Source organism: Pan troglodytes, chromosome 2 (assembly GCF_028858775.2).
Source record: "Pan troglodytes isolate AG18354 chromosome 2, NHGRI_mPanTro3-v2.0_pri, whole genome shotgun sequence".
Lineage (NCBI taxonomy): Eukaryota > Metazoa > Chordata > Mammalia > Primates > Hominidae > Pan > Pan troglodytes.
In genome coordinates this window covers 97,362,881-97,390,846 of record NC_086015.1, presented here as the reverse complement: position 1 = coordinate 97,390,846, position 27,966 = coordinate 97,362,881, and the positions used below count along the sequence as shown (strand labels likewise).

Sequence of the window (27,966 nt, the reverse complement as noted above, 5' to 3'; positions counted from 1 at the left end):
ATAAGGCAAATGTTAGGGATTCCTGTCAAATGGTCTTACTGTTTTGCTACTGCTGCATGTTGTTTAAATATCATTTTTATCCTTTTGCTTTCAGTAGTTATGTATTTTAAAACTATCAGAAATTTGTATTCAAAGATAAAGGAAGGCAGGCAATTTGTAAAAACTCACTCCTAGGGTTTATAGTTAAGATTTTTCTACTCTGAGAATTATCTTATGCTATAGATCAGGGGACCCCAATCCCTGGGCCTACAGACCAGTACCAGTCTGTGACCTATTAGGAACCCAGCTGCACAGCAGGAGTTGAGTGGTGGGTGAGCAGGCATTACCACCTGAGCTCCGGAATCTAACTAATGCCTGATGATCTGAGGTGGAACAGTTTAATCCTGAAACCATCTCCCTGTCCCCGTCCCCCAGAGCCATAAATGCCATTTTTCTTACGAACTGAACCAGACCATGTTGTGGCCTCCCACTGCTTTTGCAGAAAGTATAAAACTATCTCTATAATTACAATTTATCATTACACACTATAGTTTCTGTTAAGGCAAGAACATACAACAACTCTATAATCAGACAAGTTCAATGATTTAAAAACCAGTATTTCTGGTCTTTGTTTTCCAATCAAAATTAAAAGATGTATTTTACAATATACTAAGCAAAAATTAGCACACTACTAAAATCTAAGTACCTAAATATACAGGGCCCTGTCCATTAAAATAATGTCTGGGATAAATCATCTGCTTCCATAACAATTTATACACATTTTGAAGTAGTGTACAAGAAACAAGAAATTATTATCACAGGTTTCATCCAAATCACAAACAGAGGACTGTATTTGTATTTTTACAACAGTTAGATGGCAGGATGTGAGAAGGGTTGTTTGGGGGAGCAAAATGATTCACTCAAAACAAAAGAAAGATATTGCTTAATAGGTCTTAACAAGCTCACTAAGAAATTTTAAATTCTGGAGGTGGCAAAACATTTAGAGATTAGAAAGACTTGAATAATACTAATAAACTTTGGCAAAGCTGTGGTACTGACCACATAAAAAGACAAGTCAGGATTAGAGAACGAAGAAGAAAAAAAGAGACAGGTTGGGTTCTCTATGCTTGTGTAAATGTCTGTGCCATTTAGTTATTTATTATTTTTTTTTAAAATAAGAGGAAGGAAAACTAAACAGCCAGCCAAGCAACATCCATTTTTGCATAATAGTATAGTATCCTCTATTAACCTCTCCAAATGAGCTATGGCCCCTTGGCTCCTGAATGATCCTGTATCATGGTTTAACAAGATCCTGAGTAATGTCGTATTTGTGCTAACCACTAACTATAATGCATGAAATTATTACGAACCAAGCTGTATTAAGACTGGTATTATTCATCATTGAATTCTAATGATAACAGTAAACTTTCTAATCATACTTAAAAGTAGAAGTCAGAAAAATGTCATGACTAACAACAGTAGAAGCAAAAGTATTATTTGATCAGATTAAGTACAATGCTAACCTAATACTCTAAAATGGAAACTAGTAAACATTATCTTGGGTTTTACATATTCTTTAATATAAAATGCCCAATTATAATGCAAAGCTAGGGAAGTACTTTTTAAAAAATTGATATATCATAATTGTAGATAATCTGAAGGTATATGTTTTATTTTGATACATGTTTACAATGTAGAATGATCAAATCGGGTAATTAGGAAATCCATCACCACAAACAATTATCTTTTCTTTATCTTGGGAGCATTACAATTCTTCTCTTCTAGCTACTTTGAAATATACAATCAATTATTGTTAACTACAATTTCCTTCCTGTACCATCAAATCCTAGAATTTATATCTTCTATCTAACTGTATTTTTGTACCCATTAACCAACTTCTCTTCATTGGAGGAAGTACTGCTAAAGGAAGCAGAATTGCGACATAATATAATCCCTCTATCATTTCTCCAAAACACACACATTCCCTTCAGAAGCCTCCTATAAAAGTGCTGATCAGGTTTAAACCCTACTTGAAATATGAGGTAAGATTCTCTCTCACAACACTGCTGTAGAAAACAAAGTTGATCTTGATTAATTTTATAGCATATAATACAATGGCCTACTGCATAATGAAGGTAAGAAAAAAAGAAAAAATATATAGTAGAAAATGATTTTACCCCAAGTACTCCTAAAAGAGAAAGAAAGATGCCCTTCTTGCCACGGAATGTATACCAGATAACCTGTTACTATATGGCAGATATCAGGTATACAACTTTCCCCAAATCTTTGCTTGTCTTTCAGTGTATCATGGAACAGGCTGAAATGCATTTTGTGTTTGAACCACCTAGTTAATGAAGCTGCTAAAAACAAAACAATACACAGTTTTAAAAAAGAAACCATTAAATAGAATATAATGTTAAATTTCCCTCATTTGCAAACAGAAAATCCTCAATAGATTTTTGACAGTTCACAGAATACAACCAAGTGGTACTTCAGGTCTATCTCTTATACTCTGTTGTGAAATCCAAAAAGCTCTGTAACTTACAGGTTTTTAAAAATTAAGTTGTGAGGCCGGGCGTGGTGACTCACGTCTGTAATCCCAGCACTTTGGGAGGCCAAAGGGGACAGATCACTTGTGGTCAGGAGTTCAAGACCAGCCTGGCCAACATGGTGAAAACTCATCTCTACCAAAAATATAAGAAATTAGCCGAGTGTGGTGGCGTGCGCCTATAACCCCAGCCACTCGGGAGGCTAAGACAGGAGAATCACTTGAACCCAGGAGGTGGAGGTTGCAGTGAGCCGAGATCATGCCACTGCACTCCAGCATAGATGATAGAGCGAGATTCTGTCTCCCAAAAAAAAAAAAAAAAAAAAAAAAAAAGTTGTGGCAGATTCACTTGGCTTAAAAATCTGACTTAAACTCATGTAAGGCTATTTACGGCCAAGACTTATCTCATGTGGTATAACTATTCATATGTCTTGCTGAAAAAATGTTTATATGTTTGATTATGGAGTATTGTTCCAGACCCTCCTGTAGAAAGGAGGTTAGACCATGTATTAAGTATGTACTATATTAACTCTTTAACAAATCCAAACAAATTCTGAATTCTGAAACACATCTGCCATTAAATAAGATTTTCTGCTTGTATTTTAGATCCAAATGAATTATACTGTAAAACTATATACAATATCTTCTGTAAATATCTGCATGTATGATAAAACTAGTTAGTATGATAAAACTAGTTAACCACATAGTTAGTTATCCAATAAAAGCTTAATTTAATTACTTGTTGCAAGTAAATCATTTAAATGTTAACTTTTAAAAGCATCAGATAGGCAAATCTACTGATAAGCAGTCTATATGCAGGATTCCACCAGAGTTTTCTAAGGAAAACTGGATTGTTTTGTGGTTTCAATACACCAAGGATTCCTTCTCTCACTTCCTCAAAAAATGTTTTGATCTGCATGTCTGTATTTTAAAGAAATTCTGTAAAATCAATAATAAACGTATTTTTTAAAGGCATTCATTTTGTCTTTCCCAAAGTTTAATGTTTTGCCTTCAAGGATGAAGTTCTCCATCCTTGAAAGGTCTGCTTAGAGGGAAATAGAATCATGCCTCAAAAGCCTTTTAAGAAACTGGCTTAAAACAAGGTGAGAATGTGTTGCTTCTCTAGCACAAGACAGACCACCTTAACATTCCCAGACTAATCTACACAGGCTTCCAACTAAAGGATAGTAAGAAAGGAAAATAAAAGAAAAATTATTACTTGACTTAAATACCTTAAAGAAAAACATGTATTATCTTAATTATAGCATAAGTTCAATGATCTTGAAAAACTAAAATAAAACAAAACAAAACCTAAAATGTCTTAAAACACTGACAGTTATCAAAGTTCCAAAGGAAGGTGTTTCAAAACATAACCAAAATTTAAACCACGATGCAGGATGTCCTATTTTTCCCTTGGCAAATATCTGCGTTTCAAACACAGAATGTTATTTTTATAAATAGCTATTAAAACATCCTAACACTTTTTTAAAAATATAAATTCTCTTTCTCGGATCTATTCTTTTGGTGCTTGATTAGAAAATTTGGCATTCTGATGGGAGGGTCAGTGTTAATTAGATCACTGTATTCAACTGTTTTCTGCATTTAAAAAGGGCTGAGCAGAAAAGAATAATCAGCACAGCAACAGTGCCATCTTTTGACCGAAACGAGAGTGATTTTCCCTCTTTCATTAATTCCTCATGACTTATCACCAGGAGATAAACAAATTCTTTTTATGTCATCGCTAAAACAAGTTTGAAGTCACAATCGCTGTCTCGCCTACAATTTCTGGTACAGAAGTAAAAGAATCATACATGTCTGTGCTCTTGAAAAATTAAGATTACAGCCCCAATATACTATGATTAATATATTTATTCCTCATCTTTATTCATGTCCCTTCCTTCGCCATTAGAGTATCAAGGCAATAGTACCCTTCCGTTGGAAGCAAATATAAGTAAAGGATGCCACAATATTAGCAAGTTTTTCCTTCTCAGAAACTCTAGCATTATACATTTTTTAAAACCAAGTAAGACTGTAGAAATTTAAAAAATTTAAAATAAGCATAGGAACATCGATCCTGCAGTTGGTCCATTGTAACCATTTAATACTCAATTAATATTTCAGAAAGCCTATATGAGACTACCTTATAAAGCTATCTGCAACTTATGTAGAAAAGAAAAACAGTTATATAATTAATAATGTGAAAAATGTATGAAAACTACAGTCTTTTTATCTCACTGCCCAAATGACAGTTTAAGTCCAAAACCGAAAAGGTAAGATGCTTCCAGAGAACACTGGACACATGTACATATTCCTCCATGAGGAAATTCTTACACTTTCTTTAAACTAGAATAGAGCAGCAAGAAAAAAAAAAGAAACCATGTCCTTTGCAGCAACATGGATGCAGCTGGAAACCATTATCCTAAGTGAATTAATGTAGGGACAGAAAACCAAGTATCACATGTTCTCAATTATAAATGGGAGCTAAACATTGTGTACTCACGGACATAAAGATGGCAGTAATAGACACTGGGAACTACTAGAAGGGAGAGGGCAGAAGGGGGGTAAGGGTGGAAAAACTATTTGGTGCTATGCTTACTACCCGGATGATGGGATCAATCGTATCCCAAACCTCAGCATCACGCAACACATCCGTGTAACAAACCTGCACATGTACCCCCGAATCTAAAATACAAGAAATTATTTAAAAAAATAAGTAAACAAAATAGAAAGAATCTTCCTGAATAAAAGAGAACAGAATGTGGATTTGGTCCAGAAATCAAACAAGATGCTCACTCCTATGTTAACTGAGTGTAGGACATGTGATCAGCTTAATTAATACTACCTTATGTTTACTTGGTGCTCTAGTTAAAGAGCACTTCACAGACAGAGTCTTAATAAAATCTTATGAGGTGAGATGTACAAGGTAAATAGTCTGACAAGATTTATCAAATCGAAGGTCACAAAGACTCTGATTTGCCTGAAGTGACACAGCTAATTAAAGCAGCACGAAGACTGCCACTCAAATCTAGTACCGGAAAGAGGACCTCAAGCTTTTACCTCAAGCTATGTGCCCTGAAGCAAATACTATGACTGCTAAAATAAGTTTGGAATTTGAGGCAATGAGACACAGGACACCACATGCATTCATTCTAACATCCCAATTGTCTCAAATACCCATTGAAGGTAAAAAATAACTATATACCTCCAGGCACTTTTAACATAAAGAAAGTAGAATTAATAGGTCTTAAGCAATGACCTGAGAATCTTACCTACCAGTCCTTTTATAGAGCATACAACCTCCACCTATTAAAGTGCTGCTGTACAGCATTATGATGAGGTGAATGAAAGCACATACTTCACACTGAGACATAATTTGAAACTTTTCATCACAGATTGGCATTTAAATGATAGTTGTGTACAATTTTAACATATTAGACTCAATGTAGAAACTCAAAAGTAGTTAGTCCTTCATTAAAATTCCAAATAATTTGGAATACCTTGGTAGTTTTCCAAATAACTTGGTAATTCATTTAACAATACTTTGTTTGTATAACTCTAAAAGGTAGATAAAAATACTGTTTTCCTCAGAAGCTTGACTCAGCAAGAAAATAAGTAGACAAACAGCCTGTATTAAAAAGTCTATTTTCAGCCTTCATTTACCTGATTCTGCCATTAATCCTCAACTTCATGAAACTTTCTTCTGACTGGCTTCCTGGAAGCTATTTTTTCTTTGTTCATCTTCTATTTCTCTGAAGTCCCCCTTTAGCCTCCGCCTCCCCATCTGCCTTTCCTCTTTTTCAAATCCCTTAAATATCAGTCTGCCCTAGAACTTTATCCTTCATTTCCTTTTTTACCTGACGTTAAGTGTGTTATATGTTACCTCATTCAATCTTTCAATTAAGTTCTGAGGCATGAACTATTATTCTTACTTTGCAGATGAGAAAACTAAGGCAAGACAGTTATTTGTACAAAATTTCTCGGGAAATGTCCAAACCAGGATTAAAATCCAGGTAATATAGTTCTATAGCTCATACTTTTAATGGCAGTTATCCCCTGCCATTCATTATGTAAGGGCTTTGTCAACTACTTCTTGATTATTGTAAAATCTTTCAAACTGGCTTTCTTGCTTAAGAGTTTGGTTATTCTTGGGCCGGGTGCGGTGGCTCACACCTGTAATCCCAGCACTTTGGGAGGCTGAGGTGGGCGGATCATGAGGTCAGGAGATTGAGACCATCCTGGCTAACACAGTGAAACCCTGTCTCTACTAAAAATACAAAAAATTAGCTGGGCATGGTGGCGGGTCCCTGTAGTCCCAGCTACTTGGGAGGCTAAGGCAGGAGAATGGCATGAACCCGGGAGGCAGAACTTGCAGTGAGCCGAGATTGTGCCACTGCACTCCAGCCCGGGCCACAGAGCAAGACTCCGTCTCAAAAAAAAAAAAAGAGTTTGGTTATTCTCTTCACATCTTCCAGCATTACCTGGTCAAGGAATTTCCAACTTGTAGCAGACACCTCTAGTTACTCTTCAGTATCTGTTCTCATTTCCTTCCGTAGTAATGGGATTTTTAATTGGGCACAGCCAAGGCTAATTTCCTAAACTGCCTTGTAATAACCATAACCATATGACTACGTCTGACCCATGAGATGTGAGTGGAAGTAATGTTGAATTATGCTTTGACTCCTTCCTACTAGTTGCAATGCAGATTAAACAGCAAGAACTGAGATAGCCACCCTGGATTGTGAGGTTGAAGATTAGGCCTGGATCCCTGATGATTCTGGAGTCTGGCCATCTACTGATTACCTAGACAACGCTGGGAAGCCTACTCAGATTCTTATTTAAGTCCCTATTATTTTGAGTCTCTTTCTCTGTTATATTAGAAGAAAAACTGTCTTAACTAATACTGAATTTGGTACCATGTGGAGTTGTTGTAGCAGAATCTAAGTGAAGAACTGCCTTAATAAACAGGTAACAGAGGGCAAGGTCACAAACACTACAGGTTAGAAAGCCAGTATGATGGCTAGATAATTTATGTTCAACTTGGCTGAACCATGATATTCAGATATTTGGCCAAGTATTATTCTGGGTGTGTCTGTGAGGGTGTTTTTAGATGACAGTAACATTTGAATTGTTAGACTGAGTAAAGCAGATGGCCCTCCATAATGTGGGTGGGCTTCAGTCAGTTGAAGAACTGAATAGAACAAAAGACTGACCTCCCTGGAACAAGATGGAATTCTCCAGCAGATGGCCTTTGCACTTGACCTGCGATGTTGACTCTTCCCTGGGTCTCCAGGCTCTAGCACATCCAGCAAATTTGGGACTTAGCCTTCATAGCTGTGTAAGCCAGTTCCTTAAATCTCTCTCTCTCTCTCGATAGAAAGACAGGCAGACAGTGGTCCCATGAGATTATAATGCAGCTGAAAAATTCCTATCATCTAGTATTTACTATACTTTTTATCATTATTTAAGCAGGTCCTCCTTCTTAAAAAAAAAAAAAAAGGTAACTGTAAAACAGCTTCAGACAGATCCTACAGGAGGTTACCAGAAGAAGGTATTGTTATCATAGATGACAGTTCCACACATGCCACTTCCCCTGAAGACCTTCCAGTGGGATAAGACGTGGAGGTGGAAGACAGTGATATTGATGATCTTGACCCTGTGCAGGCCTAGGCTAAAGTATGTGTTTGCATCTTAGTTTTTAACAAAAAAGTTTAACAACAACAACAACAAAAAATTAAATTTAAAAATAGAAAAAAACTTATAGAATAAGGATATAAAGAAAGAAAATATTTTTGTACAGCTGTACAATGTTTGTTTTAAGCTTAGTATTAGAAATGTCAAAAAGTTATTAAAAACTTTAAAACTTTATAAAGTAAAAAAGTTACAGTAAGCTAAGGTTTATTATAGAAGAAAGAAAAATATTATTTTATAAATTTAGTGTAGCCTAAGTGTACAGAGTTTATAAACGCTACAGTAGTGTACAGGAATATCCTAGGCCTTCACATTCACTCACCACTCACTCACTGACTCACCCAGAGCAACTTCCAGTCCTGCAAGCTCCCTTCATGGCAAGCTCCTTAATACAGGTGTACAATTTTTTTTATCTTTTATAGCATATTTTTACTGTACCTTTTCCATTTTGGTATGTTTAGATACACAAATACCACTGTGTTACAACTGCCTACAGTATTCAGTACAGTAACTTGTTGTACAGGTTTATAGCCTAGGAGCAACAGGCTATACCATATAGCCTAGGTGTGTAGTAGTAGGCTGTATCATCTAGGTTTATGTAATCATCTATGATTGTACTATGATGGCTTCCCAAGGTTGTCCAGGTAACTAGTAGATGGCCAGACTCCAGAATCATCAGGGATCCAGGCCCAATCTTCAACCCCACAATCCAGGGTGGTTATCCCAGTTCTTGCTGTTTAATCTGCATTGCAACTAGTAGGAAGGAGTCAAAGCAGATATATATATACACACACACACACACACACACACACACATATGTATATATGTGCATACATATATATGTGTGTGTATATATATATATGCGTGTGTGTGTGTGTGTGTGTGTGTGTATATATATATACATGTATATCTCCACTCTTTTTCTCTGGAGAACTCTAATATAGTCAGTGATTCTTACTGTGCCATGCCAAAACATTTAATAAAATCATTGTTTATGATATCTTGGAAGAGAGACTATATACTAACAACATTTACATAACTCTAGGATAACTAGAAGAAAATTGTAACATGTTAGTGTATGTTAATGAGAGAAAGCTCAGGAAAGATCTGAGGGATTTGGATGCTGAGATGGAAGAACACAGCTCTGCTCAGGAATGCTCTCTGTGTGTTGAAATCCAAGCCTACTGAGAATTCAGCAATTTGGGCCTCACAGGGTTGAAAAGATTTTGTAACCCAAAGTTATCACTGATAACTTCCTATCACTGAAAGTTATCACTGATAACTTCCTATCACTGAAAGTTATCACTGATAACTTCCTATCACTGAAAGTTATCACTGATAACTTCCTATCACTGAAAGTTATCTCTAAGGAGGCAGCTCCTCCAGGAATAATACAGTCGCCTCAAGCCTTATTCATGCACTTCTAAGTAAATGTTCTTGTCCAGACAATGGGAGTTAAGCCAAAAGCAAAAATACCACTTTTACACCTGACCCAATAAAAAGGAGCAAACTTTTGAGACACACACTATGAATAAACTTCAAAAATACTATGCCGAGAGAAAAATTCCAGATAAAAGAGTACATGCTATTTCATTACCTTTTTAAGTTTGAGAACAGGCAAAACTAATCTATGGTAAAAAGAAATCAGAAAAATAACTGCTTTTGATGAAGGGAACAATGAATTCTGAAGGCGTACTCAGAATCTTTCTGGGGTAATAAAATGTCATATATCTTGGTAACTTTGCTATGTAATCGTCAAAAACTCCTTGAGCTTAGTGTACACATATATTGTTACACATCCAGTGGCTCAACATGTAGGTAAGGGCAGCAACTGTGCCCACAGCTCCTCCAGGAATCACAGGACCTTCCTTCAGCTCTTCCAAATTCTGGACCAGGTTCCTGTGCAGGTCCATGGTGGAATCCACCAGCTTTTCTGCAGATCGCTCACATCATCAAACCGGATGTGCAGAGAAGAGACGTGTTTCATCTTTTGTCTTCGTGGATTCTAGTGTGTCTTTTACTCCCCGCTAACCTCACGTGCTAACTGCCAGCCCTGCTCACTTAAAGCCTACCACCAGAAGTAGTGACGCAATAAAACAGACTACTTAAACAGCTCCCTTAATTAAATATCTAATTCCAATAATAAATCTCTTATATCATTTGTGGAGATTTTACTCTGACCAAACTCCGATACATAGCTAGCAATACTTCTGCCCCTTCAAAGCAAGATAGACACTCTTGTGTAATTAACTACCAAATCAAGGAATTAAAATTGATTATTTGCCTCTTCTTTCTAGATGCTTAGAAAGTTCTAATGCTTACACAAATTGCCACAAAAATCATAAAATTTCCTTTTAACTAGGTGAATGAGCTTGTAGTCACTTAGAAAAAAAGTGAATAAAAATGGTCTCTTCACCTAGACCCACTTCAGAGCTCAGTCTTTGAAACTTTCATTGATTCTCCATGGAATTTCTCCCTATTCTGTTTTTCCCAAGGAATAAATTTTTAGCTGCTTGAAAACAGGGTTTGTGCTGCATTCATTTTGTATTTTTTACATACAGCACAACTGGAAACTATATTTTTAAAACATATTAAATAAATGAATGGGCTGGGTGCAGTGGCTCACGCCAGTAATCCCAGCACTTTGGGAGGCCAAGTTGGGTGAATCACCTGAGGTCAGGAGTTCGAGACCAGCCTGACCAACATGGTGAAACCCCGTCTCTACTAAATACAAAAAATTAGCCAGGTGTTGTGGTGGGTGCCTATAATCTCAGCTACTTGGGAGGCTGAGGCAGGAGAATTGCTGGAACCCGGGAGGCCTCCACCTTAGTGAGCAGTAAGCTGAGATTGTGCCATTGCACTCCAGCCTGGGCAACAGAGCAAGACTGTGTCTCAAAAAAATAAAATAAAAAGGCCAGGCGCGGTGGCTCACACCTGTAATCCCAGCACTTTGGGAAGCTGAGGTGGGTGGATCACAAGGTCAAGAGATCAAGACCATCCTGGCCCAAATGGTGAAACCCCCATCTCTACTAAAAGTACAAAAACAGCTGGGCATGGTGGCGTGTGCCTGTAGTCCCAGCTACTCGGGAGGCTGAGGCAGGAGAATCACTTGAACCTGAAAGGCGGAGGTTGCAGTGAGCCAAGATCGTGCCACTGCACTCCAGCCTGGCAACAGAGCAAGACTCCGTCTCAAAATAAAATAAAACAAACAAACAAAAAACAAATAAATGCTACCTTTATTAAGAGGCAGGTCAGGAAGAGAATTTTCAGTGTAAAACAAAGAAATATATTTAATTGAAACTAACAAAAATTCTGGATAGAGTTCTGCACATGTATCACAGAACTTAAAGTATAATAATAAAAAAAAGTAAATGTGGTGAAATGTAAAACAGTTGATGAATCTCTATAAAGAGCACACAGGAGCTCCTTGTACTATTCTTACATTTTTTTCTAAGTTTAAAATTATATCAAAATAAAAATTTTATCAAAAAAAATTCTGAGTAGAGAATAGTTGAAGCAACCTCTAACTTTTATGTTATAGAACAAATGGAAATGATAGAGGCCAGAGGCTTTATCTGAAAAAAAAAAAAAAAGGAAAAAAAAAAGCTTTTGCTAACAAGTAATTTATAAAAATGAGAATGGTTTTTCTTCCTGCCAACTGGGTCATAAATAATAAATTCCTACAGAAAGTAAAATAGCCTGTTAATGAGGGCAGCTACTTAGCAATTGTGGTCTCATTTCTGATTGAGTAGAACAGTTAGGTAACCTTTTTAAAGTAAACTTGACGTTATGGAACATGACCACTGTTTTAAAATTGAGATATGGTGTCCCCAAAATACCATTAAGACATTTAAAAATGTCAGTTGTCCCTTACACTGCCTTTCTAGTAACAAAAGGGAAACCTAACAGAGTTTGGGAGAGTGGGGCAGGAGACAGTAGACTGTCTGATTTAAAGAAAATTAATCTAGTAAAAAAAAAAATTAGCCGGGCATGGTGGCTCACACCTATAATCCCAGCACTTTCAGAGGCCAAGGCAAGAGGATTACTTGAGTACAGGAGTTTGAGACCAGCCTGGGTAACATAGAGAGACCCCTGTTTCTACAAAAAATAAAAAATTAGCCAGGTCTGGTGGCACATGCTGTGGTCCCAGCTACTCAGAAAGCTAAGACAGGAGGATCACTTGGGCCCAGGAGGTCAAGGCGGCATGATCACACCACTGCACTCCTGGACGACAGAGTGAGACTCCACCTCAAAACAAACAACAACAACAAAAACAAAACAACAACAACAAAACATATATATGCCTAATTTGATACAGCAATAGAAATATTTTAATTAGGCCAGGCACAGTGATTCATGCCCGTAATCCCAGAACTTTGGGAGGCCAAGGCAGGCGGATCGCTTGAGCCCAGGAGTTTGAGACCAGCCTGAGCAACATGGCAAAACCTCATTTCTACAAAAAATACAATTAGCTGGTGTATACCTATTGTTCAAACTACTTGGGAGGCTGAGGTGGGAGGACTGCTTGAGCGTGGGAGGTGGCGGTTGCAGTGAGCTGAGATTGTGCCAGTGCACCTGTCTCAAGAAAAAAAAAAAAGAAATGTTTTAATTGCTACAATATAATTTAACAAATGGTAAAACCATATCTTTAACCATTTCTTTTCTTCCCTGAAGCATTTTGGGAATTTTTTCTTCATTTACTTTTCCTTTCCATTTCATTTTTTTAAATACTACATTGTTGACTTCTAGTATTCCTTTCCAGTATTTCTGTTTTTGTTCCTTTTCAGCAGTTCCCATTTCTTTCATTTTTCCACTGCCTGTTTCTCATCATTTCACCCTGTTTCTATCAGTTTACTATTTCTGCTGGCAAACAGCAGTCTGGGCAAGAAAGCAAATACAAAAAAAACCCCGACCACTATTATACACTACGACCAAAGAAAACATTAAGGTGAAAAGTTGAAGCTCATGTACAATCTATCAAATAGGTGCAGATTTAAAATTAAGTTTCAGGGTACTATAAGAATCTAAAACACAGACATTTCTAGGTTGATAGTTACCTAATGCCGTCATCAGTTTTAAAAGTATTATTTTACAAGCCTGAGGGTAGCCTTCACTGTGCTCACAGTTAAGTAATCAAATTTCTAGATATCACACTGTTTATTATCAAAAGACTTCTGTAAATTCAAGATAAAGAAACATGACCAAGCTTGCCGTTTTCAGAGATACCATACCCAGTGGCTATTCTTTTGTCAGACTTAGAAACAAAAACAAATGCTGATAATTATCTTCTTTCCACTGACAGTAAGTTTTTACCTTGAAGAAGCAATATTTCTTATAAAGAATATTTCTTTATATTTATATTCAATATTTCTTATAAAGTACTAGTACAACAGAGTAATGACATTAGATTTTTGAAATAGATTATAAATGACAAATTTTAACATATTTATTATTGGTTTCCACTTGGAGACTTCACATTTACTACCTCTTCTTAACAGTTCATTGCCTCATTAATATGAGTATGGAACAGTAGGGATTAAAACTGCTCCACTAAAATTGAACATAAGGATCTCATTTTGTGTTGCTTAGGTGAGCAAAGAGTGACAACAAACCCACATTAGGCCTGCCTAACTTCAAGGTAGGGTCTTTGACCTATCAACCATTGCCTCTTAACTCATACAAATGGAAAAAAAAAAAAAGAAAAGCCTTCAAGAAAACCACCAGAATTGACCTGATTTTGTCCCATGGCAAATGTGCTTATAAATGGAGATTGCTTATAGTTGATTTTAATGATTTAAAAGGGTTTATTCAAACCGTGTGTGTGTATGTATGTGTGTGTGTTAAGAAGAAACTTTCTTCAAGTGAAATTCTACATGCTTAACCAGAAAAAAGATACCCTGCCTCTAGTTAGATTTGGTGTGCCAGACTAAGGGGGTCTCCGGTTCATCCCTATCTATTCCTTCAAGACAGCTCCTCAAGCGATTCCACAGAAACCCTACATCTTTACAGAGCAGAGTTTGAACGCCAATGTCCTAAATAAATCTTTGGAGGAAAAAAAATGACCATCTTTTCCTAAAGAAGTCATTTGACTCCTGCAGTAGCCAGACTAAAAAAGAAATAAACGCCTACAAAATTTACTAAAGGCATTTTAGTGACTCCATTTAGGTCAATGGCATGGTAAGTTCAAATTCCTGTAGTGAGTGGCAGAATGAGGCCAAATGCCAGGAAAATCTTGCTGACAGAAGAAGAAAGAGTCACAGGGACTCTTAACGGATAGGCTGGATCGTGGTTTTTCAGCCCAAGGTTCAATCCTTTGGATCATAAAAGTCGTTGTTCCCTCAGAAAGAAGATTCGGGGGAGGCAAAAAGAATACAGAACACCAAGAGATAACTAAGAATGTTCACGTGACAAAGACGCACCTTTTCCCAAAATAGCCAGGTCATCCTCTGCTGCACGCAATGGTCACTCTTTAGAAATCTTGAAAAGTCAGTTCAAATTTTTTAAACTAGAAGAATTTATGTGCTCCATGTTTCAAATACTTAAATATACTTATTATACTTATTGGCTCAGTTTTGTTTTGTAAAATATCCATTAAAAGCTTTTCAAATTATTAAGAAAAAAAGATGTTAAACTCTTGTTAACATCCATGGTATTTTACAAATTGAATAAACTATGGTGAGTTAATGAAACACTTAAAGTATCTTATTTTGAAGACTGCTTTCTTCTAACATTAATCCATTGATAATCATTGCTCATCTGGAAAAATTCCATAACTTCCTAATTATTTATTCTCAATTGCTTTCTTCTCTCTATGTTTGCTCTCTTGTGTCTACCCTCTATGTGTAATAATCTTTCTAAAATAAATGTAATTATTTGATTTCATTATTAGAAATACTTCAGTAGCTCTCCACTGTATATATAACTGTTGTGCTAAATTATGGAATAAGCTATCCCCTCATCCTCTTAATCATGTTTCCATGCCAAGCATGTAAGGGGCAAGGCTTTTATTTTCTGTCTAATAGCTGGTTGGAAGAGTTGATTGAATCCCAAGATTTAGACGTGGGACTGGAATAAAAAGCTTGCAACTGGGACTCAGGTCCAAATCATGCCCCTCAATTCAGCCTCATCACAGAGGCCTGGTTGGGGTTCAGGAGTGAGCTAACATAAAAGATCAAATTGTCAAATCAGATTCACACAGACCAGAGACCTTATCCACTATCAAGCTTTACTATTTAATAATAATTTTAAGTATACAGGCAATCAAGTGGCACAAGAGAAGCAGAGAAAGGTCTGGGACAGCTGATGTAGCTCCCCAGGTCTTGCTACCAGTATTGGGTATGGGCTTTCTAACTCAGAATAGATGAATTCTCTAAATCATGTTCACAGGTCGCCTCACACAATGGGGAGCATTTAGGTTATGTCACAACATACCTTATGAAGTTGATACGTGGTATCTCTAGGAAGCCATGCCCCATAAATCTATATAGATGCTAGTTTGTATTTACCATAGGCAATCCTAACCAGGAACATTCTGCTTAAAGCATGCCATAAATAAGAACTATCCTCTTAGCAAAACTCATTAGTCTATTTACCAAGGAGGCCAATTATCTACATGTTTATGAGAAGATTTAATTGGGTCACCTGCCTTCTTTCTTTCCTTAGGAGTATCCCCCTGGAAATCAAAACAGAAATGGATCACAGGCCAGCTGCTATAACTCCTTCCCAAAGAGTTACCAGGCTCTTGCCTGGAACTTTAAAAAGTTGATCTTTTAATCTCCATTAGGATACATTTTTGTACTATTTCTTGCATTAATCAGATCGTGTAAGGAAAGGAGAGTTTTAGATATTCCTAACTATCTGAATAAATGAAGGAATGGCATGTTTTCAAAGACTATTGAATAATTGAAATCTTCATGATAAACTAAGTGGAAAAAGATATCAATTGTATATCATTATGATTCCTATTACTCTACATACTATAGCAGCCAAGGGTAATAAATAAATAAATAAATTACTCTACATAGTATATATATATAAATTACTCTACATACTATAGCAGCCAAGGGTAATAAATAAATCAATAAATATATGTATCTTAGCTCCAGTATATTATACTCTATTGTATATTATTATACTATTGTATAATAATATTGTGTATTAAACAAATCTCTTTAGTTTAAATATTTACCTGTTGCTTATTTTGTACTCCATTGTTAACAAGAATAAAGTTAGGCATCCTTCCCTCTATTCCCCCAGCACCCTAACTGTTCTCTCTATTATAGGTCTTACCACATTTTACGATAACTGGCCTGAGGACCTTGAGAACAAGAATCATTTCCATATTTTAAAATCTGCAATGCTTAGCTAAGTTCCCAGTACAAAGTAGGTAATGTTAGGCCAGGCATGGTGGCTCATGCCTGTAATCCCAGCACTTTGGGAGGCCAAGGAAGGTGGGTTACCTGAGGTTGGGAGTTTGAAACCAGCCAGGCCAACATGGTAAAACCCCATCTCTGCTAAAAATACAAAAAGTAGCCAGGTACGGTGGCAGACACCTGTAATCCCAGCTACTCGAGAGGCTGAGGCATGAGAATTGCTTGAATCCAGGAGGCGGAGGTTGCAGTGAGCTGAGATCATGCCACTGCACTCCAGCCTGGGCAACAGAGTGAGACTCTCTCTCAAAATAAATAAATAAATAAATAAATTTTTAAAAGTAGATAATGTAAATAAATTAATAAATGCTGATAACATCTTATTTTCAAGATTGTATTCATATTGTCAATATATATTTGACACACTTTTTATGAAAGAAAATATAATAGTTACAAATTATAGCTTTGGATGGCTCCTCAATCTTTTATCATTTCATTGAATGTGTAATACTTTGATCAGTAAACTCTTGTTAAAAAGAAGTGTGTACTTTCTGCAAACAAATTGCACATTTTAAATTTCATAACCTCTGACTACTGCCACCTAAACTTAACGAAAAAAGAAACAAGATGAAGAATACAGAGGAGAAAGAACAGAAAGAGGAAGAAAATAATTATTAGTAGTAATTGTAGTAGTTAATAGTAGTTTGCTTTTGTTTTCTGGATTCCAAACATATGACTAAGCATACGATGACAGTATGCAACATGAACTGAATTATTAAAACTTTAAAAAGAAAACATATACATAGCTGAAGCAGTGGTGGAAATCTTCCATTCTGATAGCCCCATATATTCAAATATTATTTTTCCAATATAAACACATCAATTTTTTGGTCACTGTGTTGATGAATGATGAAGGCCATGCTGCACAGTCACTAGGTATTCCTTATCTTAGCTCCAGTGCATCAGAGAATAGATGTTAGTGTTTTGTTTTGTTTTTTTTAATGTTTCTTTCAAAACACAATTCTTGCTGTCAGAGTACCACTTTTTAAGGATTGTTATCTGGATGATTTATACAAATTTTCAAAACGTTACCGAATAATCTAAGCTTCCTTTTTCAATGAGCTCACAAATTGGATTTTACTTGTCAAGTAGTGAGAAAAGAAAACCAGAAGGGGTCAGTATTTTAAATGTGATTGATTTTCTCCTAGGAAACGAATGACATGATACATTACTGCAATAAGTTACCTTTATTTTTGTTATAAATCATATTCTTCAGTTAGTGCTTTCCCACCTAAAAATCATGTAAACTTCTCTTATACAAATATCATAGTCACTTTCTAAAGACTACATGTATTTCATTTTCAGTATATTTTCCCACTTTATTTTTCGTAATACATTTAAATACAAATGAGGCAAAAGAATTTGATTATACAGTATGAACAACATAGCATGTAACAGGAATGACTGGCTCAAAAATTATTTTGAGAAATGATAATAAAGGCATACTTTTAAGTGGCATTCCATTCATAGAACTGCTTTATGTTCAATTATTCCTTTTATCCTTGCCCCTCATTCTCATCTCCTGAAAATAGCTTTGGGACAGATGTGTGAGAAAATTTTATGTAACTTTTATCTTTGTGTTCTGTAAATTCAATAGAAAATTCTAATTCTTCTACCTCTATATGGATAAATCAAAGAGTCTTTAAGTATACAAAGAACTCATATTGTTTTGAGATCTTTCTCCTGTCATCATTGTGCCTTCCAATAAGTTTTTCATGTTAAAAAAAACCAGAAAACTAGTTAGATTACTATTTTTATCATTATATATACTGCTATATGTACATTAATTTTAAAAAATTCTAAGGAGTATTACATATCTACTAACAGTTTAAAAAAAAAATTTAACATCAGTGCTGGGCACAGTGGCTCGTGCTTATGGTCTCAGCACTTGGGAGGCCAAAGAGTCAGGATCACTTGGAGCCAGGAGTTCGAGACCAGCCTGGGGAATACAGTGAGACACTGTCTCTAGAAAAGAATTTAAAAATTAGGCAAGTGTGGTAGCATGCATCTGTAGTATCAGCTGTTCAGGAGGCTTAGGTGAGAGGATCACTTGAGCCCAGGAGATTGAGGCTGCAGTGAGTTATGATCGCACCACTGCTGCACTTTAGCCTGGGAGACAGAGCAAGACCCTCTCTCTAAAATATTTTTTTAAATAAAAATAAAAAAAAATTAACATAAAAAACTTTCATCAAATAAGACATTAATTTTCATAAAAATGTGCCAGATTAGTATCGAGTTGTAGAGTATATGGTTATAGGACACTGTCTTTCCAAAAGCTGAAATTCTGAACACTGTGTAGACTGCTTATGTAACATAAATATTTCTCGTAAAGTGACTGCATGCCTTCACGCAGTCATAAAGGGCATAAATACCTTTTTAAAAACTGAAAAATAATAATTGTAAATATTTATGGAGTATAATGTGATATCTTGGTCTATGTATACATTGTAGTCAATCTAGTTAATTAGCATATCTATCACCCCACCAACTTATCATTCTTTTGTGATAAGAATACTACAAATCTATTCTTTTAGCAATTTTGAAATATACATAATTAACTGTGGTCACCACATAGCGCGACAGATCATTATAACTTATTCCTTCAGTCTAACCGAGAGTTAGACTTTGATCGATGTCTTACCTTTCCCCATCCTTCCCTTCACCCTCAGCCTCCAGTAACCACCTTTATATGCTATTTCTATGAGATCAACTCTTAGATTCCACACGGAAGTGAGATCATATGGTATCTATCTTTCTGTTTCTGGCTTATTTCACTTAACATAATGCCCTACTGTCCCACCTATGTTGTAGTAAATGACAGAATGTCCTTGCTTTTAAAGGCTGTGTAAGTTCTCATGTGTATAAAGTATCTTTGAGCACCATATCTGTCAACAGACAATGTACATACAAGTCTAGCCTTTGGAAAATAGTACAATCAGAAAGTTTCCCTTATTTACCTCTTCACTATCTTTTCCACTCCTTTTCTCACTTCTGAGTGCCATCTTCTGCTCAAAATATGGGGCCAGACAGTATTTGTTTATCTGCATTCCAATTGCTCTTTGTAAATGAAAATAAGGATCTGCAATCAATCCTTCATATGAATGAAACTCATACACATTAATGTTTTTACTCTCTTGCATGCCTGCATTTTAAAACCTTTTATCTCATATTGTGAAATAAAAGGATTGCCTTTTGTTAACGAAAGGTAATGCAATAACTAGCTAGCTGAGGAAAGACTGGAAGACAGGCAAGCGGAAATTCTAGGTAGTGAGATAGTGATAAAACAGAGCTATTCCTGATGATAAAATTGCTATAGTCTTTTTTTTTTTTTTTTCATTTTTTTGAAGTCAAGGGCAGGAGATAAGAGAGAGATTGTGTCTGGTATCATCATTTTTTTTTTTCCCTTATCTTTTTAACCCCAAGACTTGTAGATGTCAGGACTCCGATCATTTTCTCTGCCTATAGCTTGGATATCTTGCTCTCTCCCCTTTGTCATCATAATCATATAGCCAAGGGACTCGGAATTTTGGCTGCTTCAAGTCATTCCAAAACCTCTCAGGCAGGCCAGGAAGCAGAGGCAGGGAATGTAGAGCAGCTGCTGAAGGAAAAGAATGGGAGATGGCTGGTGCGACAGCCTTTCCCAATCTCATATGATTACATGAAAACCTACATTCAATGTGATGTCAGTTTTGTGCCCTGCCAATTTGCTACTGAAGTGATGTGCTACTAAAACCGTTCCTTTAGGGAAGTACGATGATGGAAGAGAGGAGTGGCCACTACAGAACAGCCTTAGTTGCTGGGACATAAGAAGGTGCCTATCTGGGGTTTATGCATGTGAATGATTTTTGCAATGATGATTGAAATGCTATACGATATTAAGAAAAGCTTATTAAATGATTAAAAAAAAACTAAACTCTATAGCCATGTTTTGGCTATGTAAAAGCAATACTAATAAAAATAAATTATGGGAATTGCTTTACATTTATGCCTAATCACCATGCAGCATAATGATTACATCATTATTTTTGTCAGATTAACTGTGCTATCAATTTAATTACAGCTATAAATTCTAAATACTCAACCCGTGTAATATACTGTTTTTAAACAATTACTTAGTCTTTTCTACATGCCAGACACCAAATTATATGGTAGGAATAAAAATAATAAAACAATCCCTGCTCCCATGGGGCTTACAGTCTTGTCAAAAAGAGAGGCACGTACTAGATAATTGAGTAGCAGAGGAACTGACAATAAATGTATCTTTAAGTGAAGGTAAGGACATGAGGACAATATCCACCCCACTCCTAGGAAGTCAGGCAAGGCTTCAGTAAGGAGACGTCAGAGCTGATTCCTGAAGAATCAGTAGAGTTTGCCAGGAGAAAGGGAAGTGTAAATTAGAATAACTCTCAAGGAAAAGGAACAGGAAATGCACTGGCCTCAGAAATGAGACACAGTGTGGACTGTTGAGAAACTGCATGGTTGCAACAAAATGAGTAGGAGTCCTGAGACAATGAGGTTGCTGAAGTAAGAAGGGGCCAGGTCAAAAGAGGACTTGAGTATTACACTAAGAGTATGAAGTATTGCAGCTCTTTTAGAATTCGTCTAGCAAATCCTGGTTTTCACTGGAAAATCCCCAAATTAAAAAAACAAACAAACAAAAAAAAAGAGTGTGAAATTTTGCTGGTAATGGGGAACCACTGTAGGATTTCCAGAAGGATAATTGACACGAGATTTTCATTTCAGATGTGTCACTCTGGCTTCACTGTGGAGAATCAAGCAGTATGGCTCACAACTGGAGATATGTAGGACAGTTAGAGGCCAGTTAAAATCATTTAGGTGACAATACTGGTGGCTTAGGTTAGGCTATTCAGGATGGAGAGAGTTGGGTGAACTTGAGACACATGTAATAGGTACAACTGAGACATCTTAGTGATTGATTGAATATATGAGAAAAAGGAAAGTTGGAGATGGGTGTCTGACTTAGGCAAATATATGGTGGCGTGGCATTTACTAAAATTGAGAAGAGAGGGGGAAGAGGCAGGTTGGTGGAATTTCTAGTCTGATTTTTTGTTTTGTCGATTTGGTGAAGATTCTCTCTCTTATGAGAATTAGAAATTATGATTTTTATCTTAATTATTTCAGTTTTAAGTTTCTGGAGATCTTGGATCGGTAATTGAATATGTAGGTCTGAGGCTAAGGAGAAAGATCTAAGCTTAGATTCATATTTGAGAGATAGTCTAAGCTCATGTATTGGGAGATATCAGTTGAAGCCATCAGATAGAGAAAAGGATCAATATCAGTAGGCTAAAGAAACCCAAAATTTGTGGGATGAGCTGATGAGGAGCGAGTTAAATAATATATGAAGAAGGCATAACTGAGAAGTAGGGAGAACCAGGAAAGCCTCTGATCACAAATGTCAAGGGAAGAGAATATTTTAAGAGGGAGCAAGCAGTAAAGAAAGTCCAGTGCAGCAGGGAGTATAAACTGGTATAGCCTTTTTGGAGAACAAATCAACACAGCTATTAAAGTATTTGATCCTCAGTTCTACTTCTCAATATTTATTTAATCAAGAAAAATGCTAGCAGACCTGTCTGATGAGACAAATTAAAGAATGGTTTATAAAAGTAAACAAACAAACAAACAAAACAATGTAAATATCCAGAAATAGAGGATTAAAGGATTAAAAAGGAATACAATAGATCCTCTTGGATGTTTCACGTAAGTTAAAGAGAACAAAGTAGATCTACATGGAAAAGACTAAGAAATATTTGGTTAAAAAAAAAAAAAGACCATGTAACAGAAGAATATACATATCATTATTTTAAAATGTATTTCACTACATGCAGATACTAATCCAACAGTTAACTCTGAGAAGAAAGCTGATATTTGGTTGGGCATGTGGCCAACAGGGCCTTTTGCTTCATTTGTATTATTTGATTTATTTTTTTACAATGAAAATGGTTTCATGTGTTACCTGTATAATTAAAAATGTTTTAAAAATTCTAAAAATTTTAAAAATTAATAGTTCTTTAATAAGAATAGGTTTGGAAGAATAAAGGAAACAGAAGATAAAATATAATTAATTGAGACAAAATGGGAGGAAAAACAGTAGACAGAATATATCACAGAAAACCTGGTAATAGAAAGAAAAGGAAGTCAGAGGCAGATTTGTCAGGAGACAGAGAAGAAAAACAATATTCTCAGAAAGCCTGTTTGCTTACTTATGGTTTTAAAAAATGTAGATTACAATGTTAATAAGCCATCACAAGATTTAGTATCTGTTACAGGTGTAAGGAATAACAATGGCAAGGCTGGTGTAGCAGGAATAATTAAGAAACTGAGGCTGAGGGATGCTGCCTCATGCCTGTAATACCAGCAGTTTGGGAGGCCAAGGCGGGCAGATCACTTGAGGTCAGGAGTTCGAGACCAGCCTGGTCAACATGGTGAAACCCCCGTCTCTACTAAAAATACAAAAATTAGCCAGGCGTGGTTGTGGGCACCTATAATCCCAGCCACTTGGGAGGCTGAGGCATGAGAATCGCTTGAACCCAGGAGGTAGATGTTGGAGTGAGCCGGGATCACACCACTGCACTACAGTCTGGGTGACAGAGCAAGACTCTATCTCAAAAAACAAACAAACAAACAAACACACAAAAAACAAAGAAGCCAAATCAAAACAGCTTAGGTGAGAAAAATGATTTAGAGAAGGGTCTAGGTCATCTCAAAGCTAATAACCCAAAGGCTAAAAGGGAACGGTGGTATAAAGTTTTCAAAATATCTTAGTGTTACATGAAAGGTGGACATCAGAAGTATACAAACAAATAGTCTAACCGTTGAAATGTTCAGAAAAGCCTTCTGATAAGTACTACCAAGAATCACCATAATCAGCTGAGACGTAATCTGATACAAGGCTATGTATTAGTATTGGTTATAATATTTAGGTAATGGTATATGTTTATTGTTGTGTATCAGTCAGAAGTTGGAAATGCATACTGTCATTCACTGTCTTTCTACGTGCAAGAGGTAATGAGTGATTAAGGCACCATTTAATTGTATTTTAAATATTATAGATAATTTTGCTTTAGTGGCCAGGCATGGTGGCTCACGCCTGTAATCCCAGCACTTTGTGAGGCCAAGGCGGGCAGATTACGAGGTCAGGAGTTCAAGACCAGCCTGACCAACACAGTGAAATCCTATCTCTACTAAAAATACAAAAAAAAAAAAATTAGCTAGGCTTGGTGGCGCACACCTGTAATCCTAACTACTCAGGAGGCTGAGGCAGGAGAATAGCTTGAACTTGGGAGGTGGACGTTGCAGTGAGCCGAGATTGCACCACTGCACTCCAGCCTGGGTGACAGAGTGAGACTCTGTCTCAAAAACAAACAAACAAACAAACAAAAAAATTTGGTTTAGCATTAAACAAGAGAATTACATGGGAGTAGGGCATATGTCAAAATCACTGTTGGAACCCGAACAATAATGTTTCAAAATGGCTGTGTTCTTAATGAAACCAAATGTTCAGTGGCCAGGTCCTTCTGGAAAATTCTCAGAGGGGAGATAAGCGCTAACAACTAGCTACAACTTGCTAGGGGCTGATTCATCCAGAACAATAACAAAACATGCATCCTGATTCAAAGCTATTCCTAAGGGGCTGCTCAGATTCTGGTAAAAGAAACAGGGCTATGAACCCCCAGGCTTGGGTCCCAGTGAGCAAACAACTTTGAACTACAGTAAAATTGCCTATGCCCTTTAAAAGACAATGCACAGCAATACTACACATCACTGGGGGTGGAGGGAGGGGCGGTGAGCATTACAGTATGAGCGATAAAGGGGAAGAAGTTGGGAATTTTTTGAGCGTAGCCTTTGGAGGAATAATCATTGACACCTACACAGCAAGCCCTCCACTGGGGGCCTGACATGTTCTATTATGCCTGTGTAAATTACATCAGACACCAAAATACACTTTTGTATTAACAGTCCTTACCTTAACAGCTCTATCTGTAGAAGAGGCAAATTCCTCCTTTGACTTATCCTACAGGATGCCTTCTGAGAGTCAGAAGAAAACAACCAGCTTCGATCATTTGAACACGGAGCATCCACTAACACCTAGAGAAAAAAAAGACAAGTGATGCAAATATGCACTGACAATCTATTCTCAGGCACGAAGTAGATAGAGAAGTTCTCTAAAACATGGTAAACAAATAGCAAATAAGTAAAAACATTTCTTCTTTAACTGAAAATACACCACAGTAGGTTTTTCCTTATGACATTTCCTCACTAACACTTTTCAGAAAAACTTACCATGTACTTTCAGTGTTTGTTTTTGGGGGCTTAGGATGGGAGAATTAAAGTTTACTAGGTCTACTAATGCTATTTGATATCCTTGACAACCACAGCAAAAATTTTTATAAAAGTTACTCATTGTAATCAGACATTAATATATTTCTGAATTCTCAGCACTTATTTCTAAGAACTAATATTTCAATTTCAGCTTACTGAAATAACCTCTTTTTCTTCAACTGTCATACTCTGATATGAAATGTTACTGAATTAAAGCAATACAGTACTGACCCAAATAATATCCGATCTTTTCCTGAGTATCTTTGAGTTACCTGCCAATATAAAACATTCTATAATCCTCAATCCCAATGTTACTGCTTCCTTTGAACCATGCTGACCATCAAATGAAAACTGCTTCCATGTTCACTTTATCAAAATTTTCCAGGGTACTGAGAAACTGTATCAGGCTATGTCTGAGAACAGATGGAAAATAACAACCACAAAGCAACATAATAGTGGTATTACTGGGCGTCCATCAGTTTGTCACAATGTAATAAAAGTACCTTGTCAAACATTTCAGGCTGGGCATCTCCCATTTTTCTGCCATCCAATTCAGACACTTTAATTACATTTATCAAAGGCTGTGGGATGAAAGATTCTAACGTCTGCCTCAGCCACCTCAATCTCAGACTATCATATTCATTACAATGAAGATAACCTAAATAAAAAGGATTAAAAAGTTTCAAATGAAGGCAATGGAACTGTTAAATTTCTACTTTTCAGCAAATAAATTTCAGAAAGAAATTAACTCATCATAATTATGCAGAAATAGGGCTCAGAGGTAAACATTATAATTTTCTTATGCTTTAAAAACAGAAATAAGGTATATGTGTATGTATATATAGATACACATACCTACTACATAAAACATTTACAATAGTCATGCCTACACAGTCTCTCAGAAGCTCTCAGCATTTGCTCCACCAAGTTTAATTTTATTAGAGGTAAAACCTATAAAAAATTATAGATTCCTAAAGATATGTTATACAACCAATACCTCAGACATGGCTCTCACTCTAAAGAACTAACGCTTAAGAGTAAACACAGGTGGAATTCAGGTGCAAGAAGATGAAACTCACATTGGGGCAGACGCAGGAACTGTCCTGGCTTAAAAGCTTCCTGTCCCACAGGAACCATTATTCCTTTTAAAAACTCCACAGGCTTTCAGTGTCTCCACAGGGACATGCCCAGTTATAAGAATCACTGCACTCAGAAGACCCAAAGCATGGCACCTCTATCAGGTCTCTAGGGGTTATTTATTCTTTCTCCCAGCCCACATGCAGTTTACCAATCAGGGTCATCTTTATCATAAGCAATCTTGCCTAGAAACATAGTGACAATCTCTGTCAGGTTACCAAGGAAACAATACTAGAGAACTAACTGAACATTACATTTTAACGTAGAAGGGAAAAAACATTGTAAAGCCTTTGCTCAAATACATACACACATACATATACACATACATATATGTATATGTATGTGTATATGTATTTTAACAACTCCACAGGCTTTCAGTGTCTCCACAGGGACATGCCCAGTTACATATTTTTTTTTTCTGATTGTCATTCCACTGTTAAAAAGTAAAAAAAAAAAAACTTTTAGTGACTTCCAAGCATCCACTGAGTAAAGTTCAAATGCAGAGTCCTTAAATCAAGGTCCATAATAGCCAGACCTCAGGACAATGTTTCCATTTTAATCTCCCACTATTTCCCCAGTATACTCTGTGCTCTACCAAACTTGATGGACTATTCCATTTCCCAAACATACTCAGTACTTCTCTTATTTATCTCACATGAGAGGTGTTTCTGTGTATGGCTTACCTTCTCTACTACGAGGGCTCCATATTTCTTTTCTTTTCTTTTTTTTTTTTTTGAGATGCAGTCTCGCTCTGTTGCCCAGGCTGAAGTTCAGTGGCATGATCTCGGCTCACTGCAACCTCTGACTCCCAGGTTCAAGCGATTCTCCTGCCTCAGCCTCCCAAGTAGGTGGGATTACAGGTGTGCGTCACCACGTCTGGCTAATTTTTGTATTTTTAAATTTTTGTATTTTTAGTAGAGACGGGGTTTCGCCATGTTGGCCAGGCTGGTCTGGAACTCCTGACCTCAGGTGACCTACCTACCTCGGCCTCCCATCGTGCTAGGATTACAGGCATGAGCCACCGTGCCCGGCCCAGGGCTCCATATTTCTATAGGGAAGACACTCAGGAGATGGCATCAATTTTGTTGAGAAGAGGAGTAGAAAATCATCTTAAAGGACATCTGTACAGCTAGTTTTCATGTTTATTTTGGGTGTCTTTTGGAGGACTCACTAATGGAACTTAAATAGGTGTCTAAAAGCCCTCGTCTTAGCTTGAAATCACTAGAAAACAATGTAAGACAGAAGTTCATGGTATGGACAGGGTGCAATTCTAAGGAAGCAAAAGTGAGAGAAAAAAGGAAGTAAATCATGGAAGTAGCATGATAGATACAGGAGGATTTGTAATCAAGCTGCCTAGAGCTTTGGTCAGTCTCTCAGGGCAACTCTACAGTTTGAAATTACAGAGCCTTCTCAGGAACTGGAGGTTAGTGGAGGAAGGAGGAAGAACAATCTGCTGGCTGCTTTTTGTCTCTTTCTCTCATTGGTTAAAGTCCATAACAAGAGCTGGTAACTTCTACCAACTTTGGGGTTGTGTACCTGACCCCTTCAGGCAACTGCTAAAAAAAAAAACAGACAGTACCCAAGGCCAGGTATTGCAAGCATACAGGTGAGGTGATCTTTGCTTGTCACCTGGCACTCATTGGGAGGCTCTTCAATTTGTGGCAGTGGTAGCATTAGCAGAAGATAACTGCATGAATGGCATGAGCCTTTGCTAGGGTTTCTCCAGTCTCTGGAAACAATTCAAGTGGCTCCAGCCACGAGGTGAGGGATGGGAGTAAAGATGAAGCCAAACATATCTGTAGTGATGCATAAGCTGGGTCCACAAGATAACCCCCAAAGTCACCC

General features: G+C 36.7%; 1 protein-coding gene across 8 annotated transcripts in view; it reads right to left on the bottom strand.

The window, feature by feature from the left end:
- Positions 1-27,966, bottom strand: part of NSUN3 (NOP2/Sun RNA methyltransferase 3) — a 71,939-nt gene that overhangs the window by 14,784 nt on the left and 29,189 nt on the right. For 2 of the 8 annotated variants that reach the window (XR_010155656.1, XR_010155655.1), the window contains 4 exons: positions 25,488-25,642; positions 24,629-24,750; positions 12,699-12,790; positions 7,738-7,893 (listed from right to left, as the gene is read on the bottom strand). Coding sequence is in view for 6 of the 8 variants with exons in the window: in XM_063806926.1 (XP_063662996.1) it covers positions 19,557-19,701; positions 24,629-24,750; positions 25,488-25,642 (422 nt within the window). In the remaining 2 variants the exon portion in view is untranslated. Of the gene's footprint in view, positions 1-7,737; positions 7,894-12,698; positions 12,791-17,946; positions 19,702-24,628; positions 24,751-25,487; positions 25,643-27,966 lie in introns of those variants that run through there. The other 6 variants (XM_063806928.1, XM_063806927.1, XM_516606.7 and 3 more) reach the window with 4 other exon arrangements.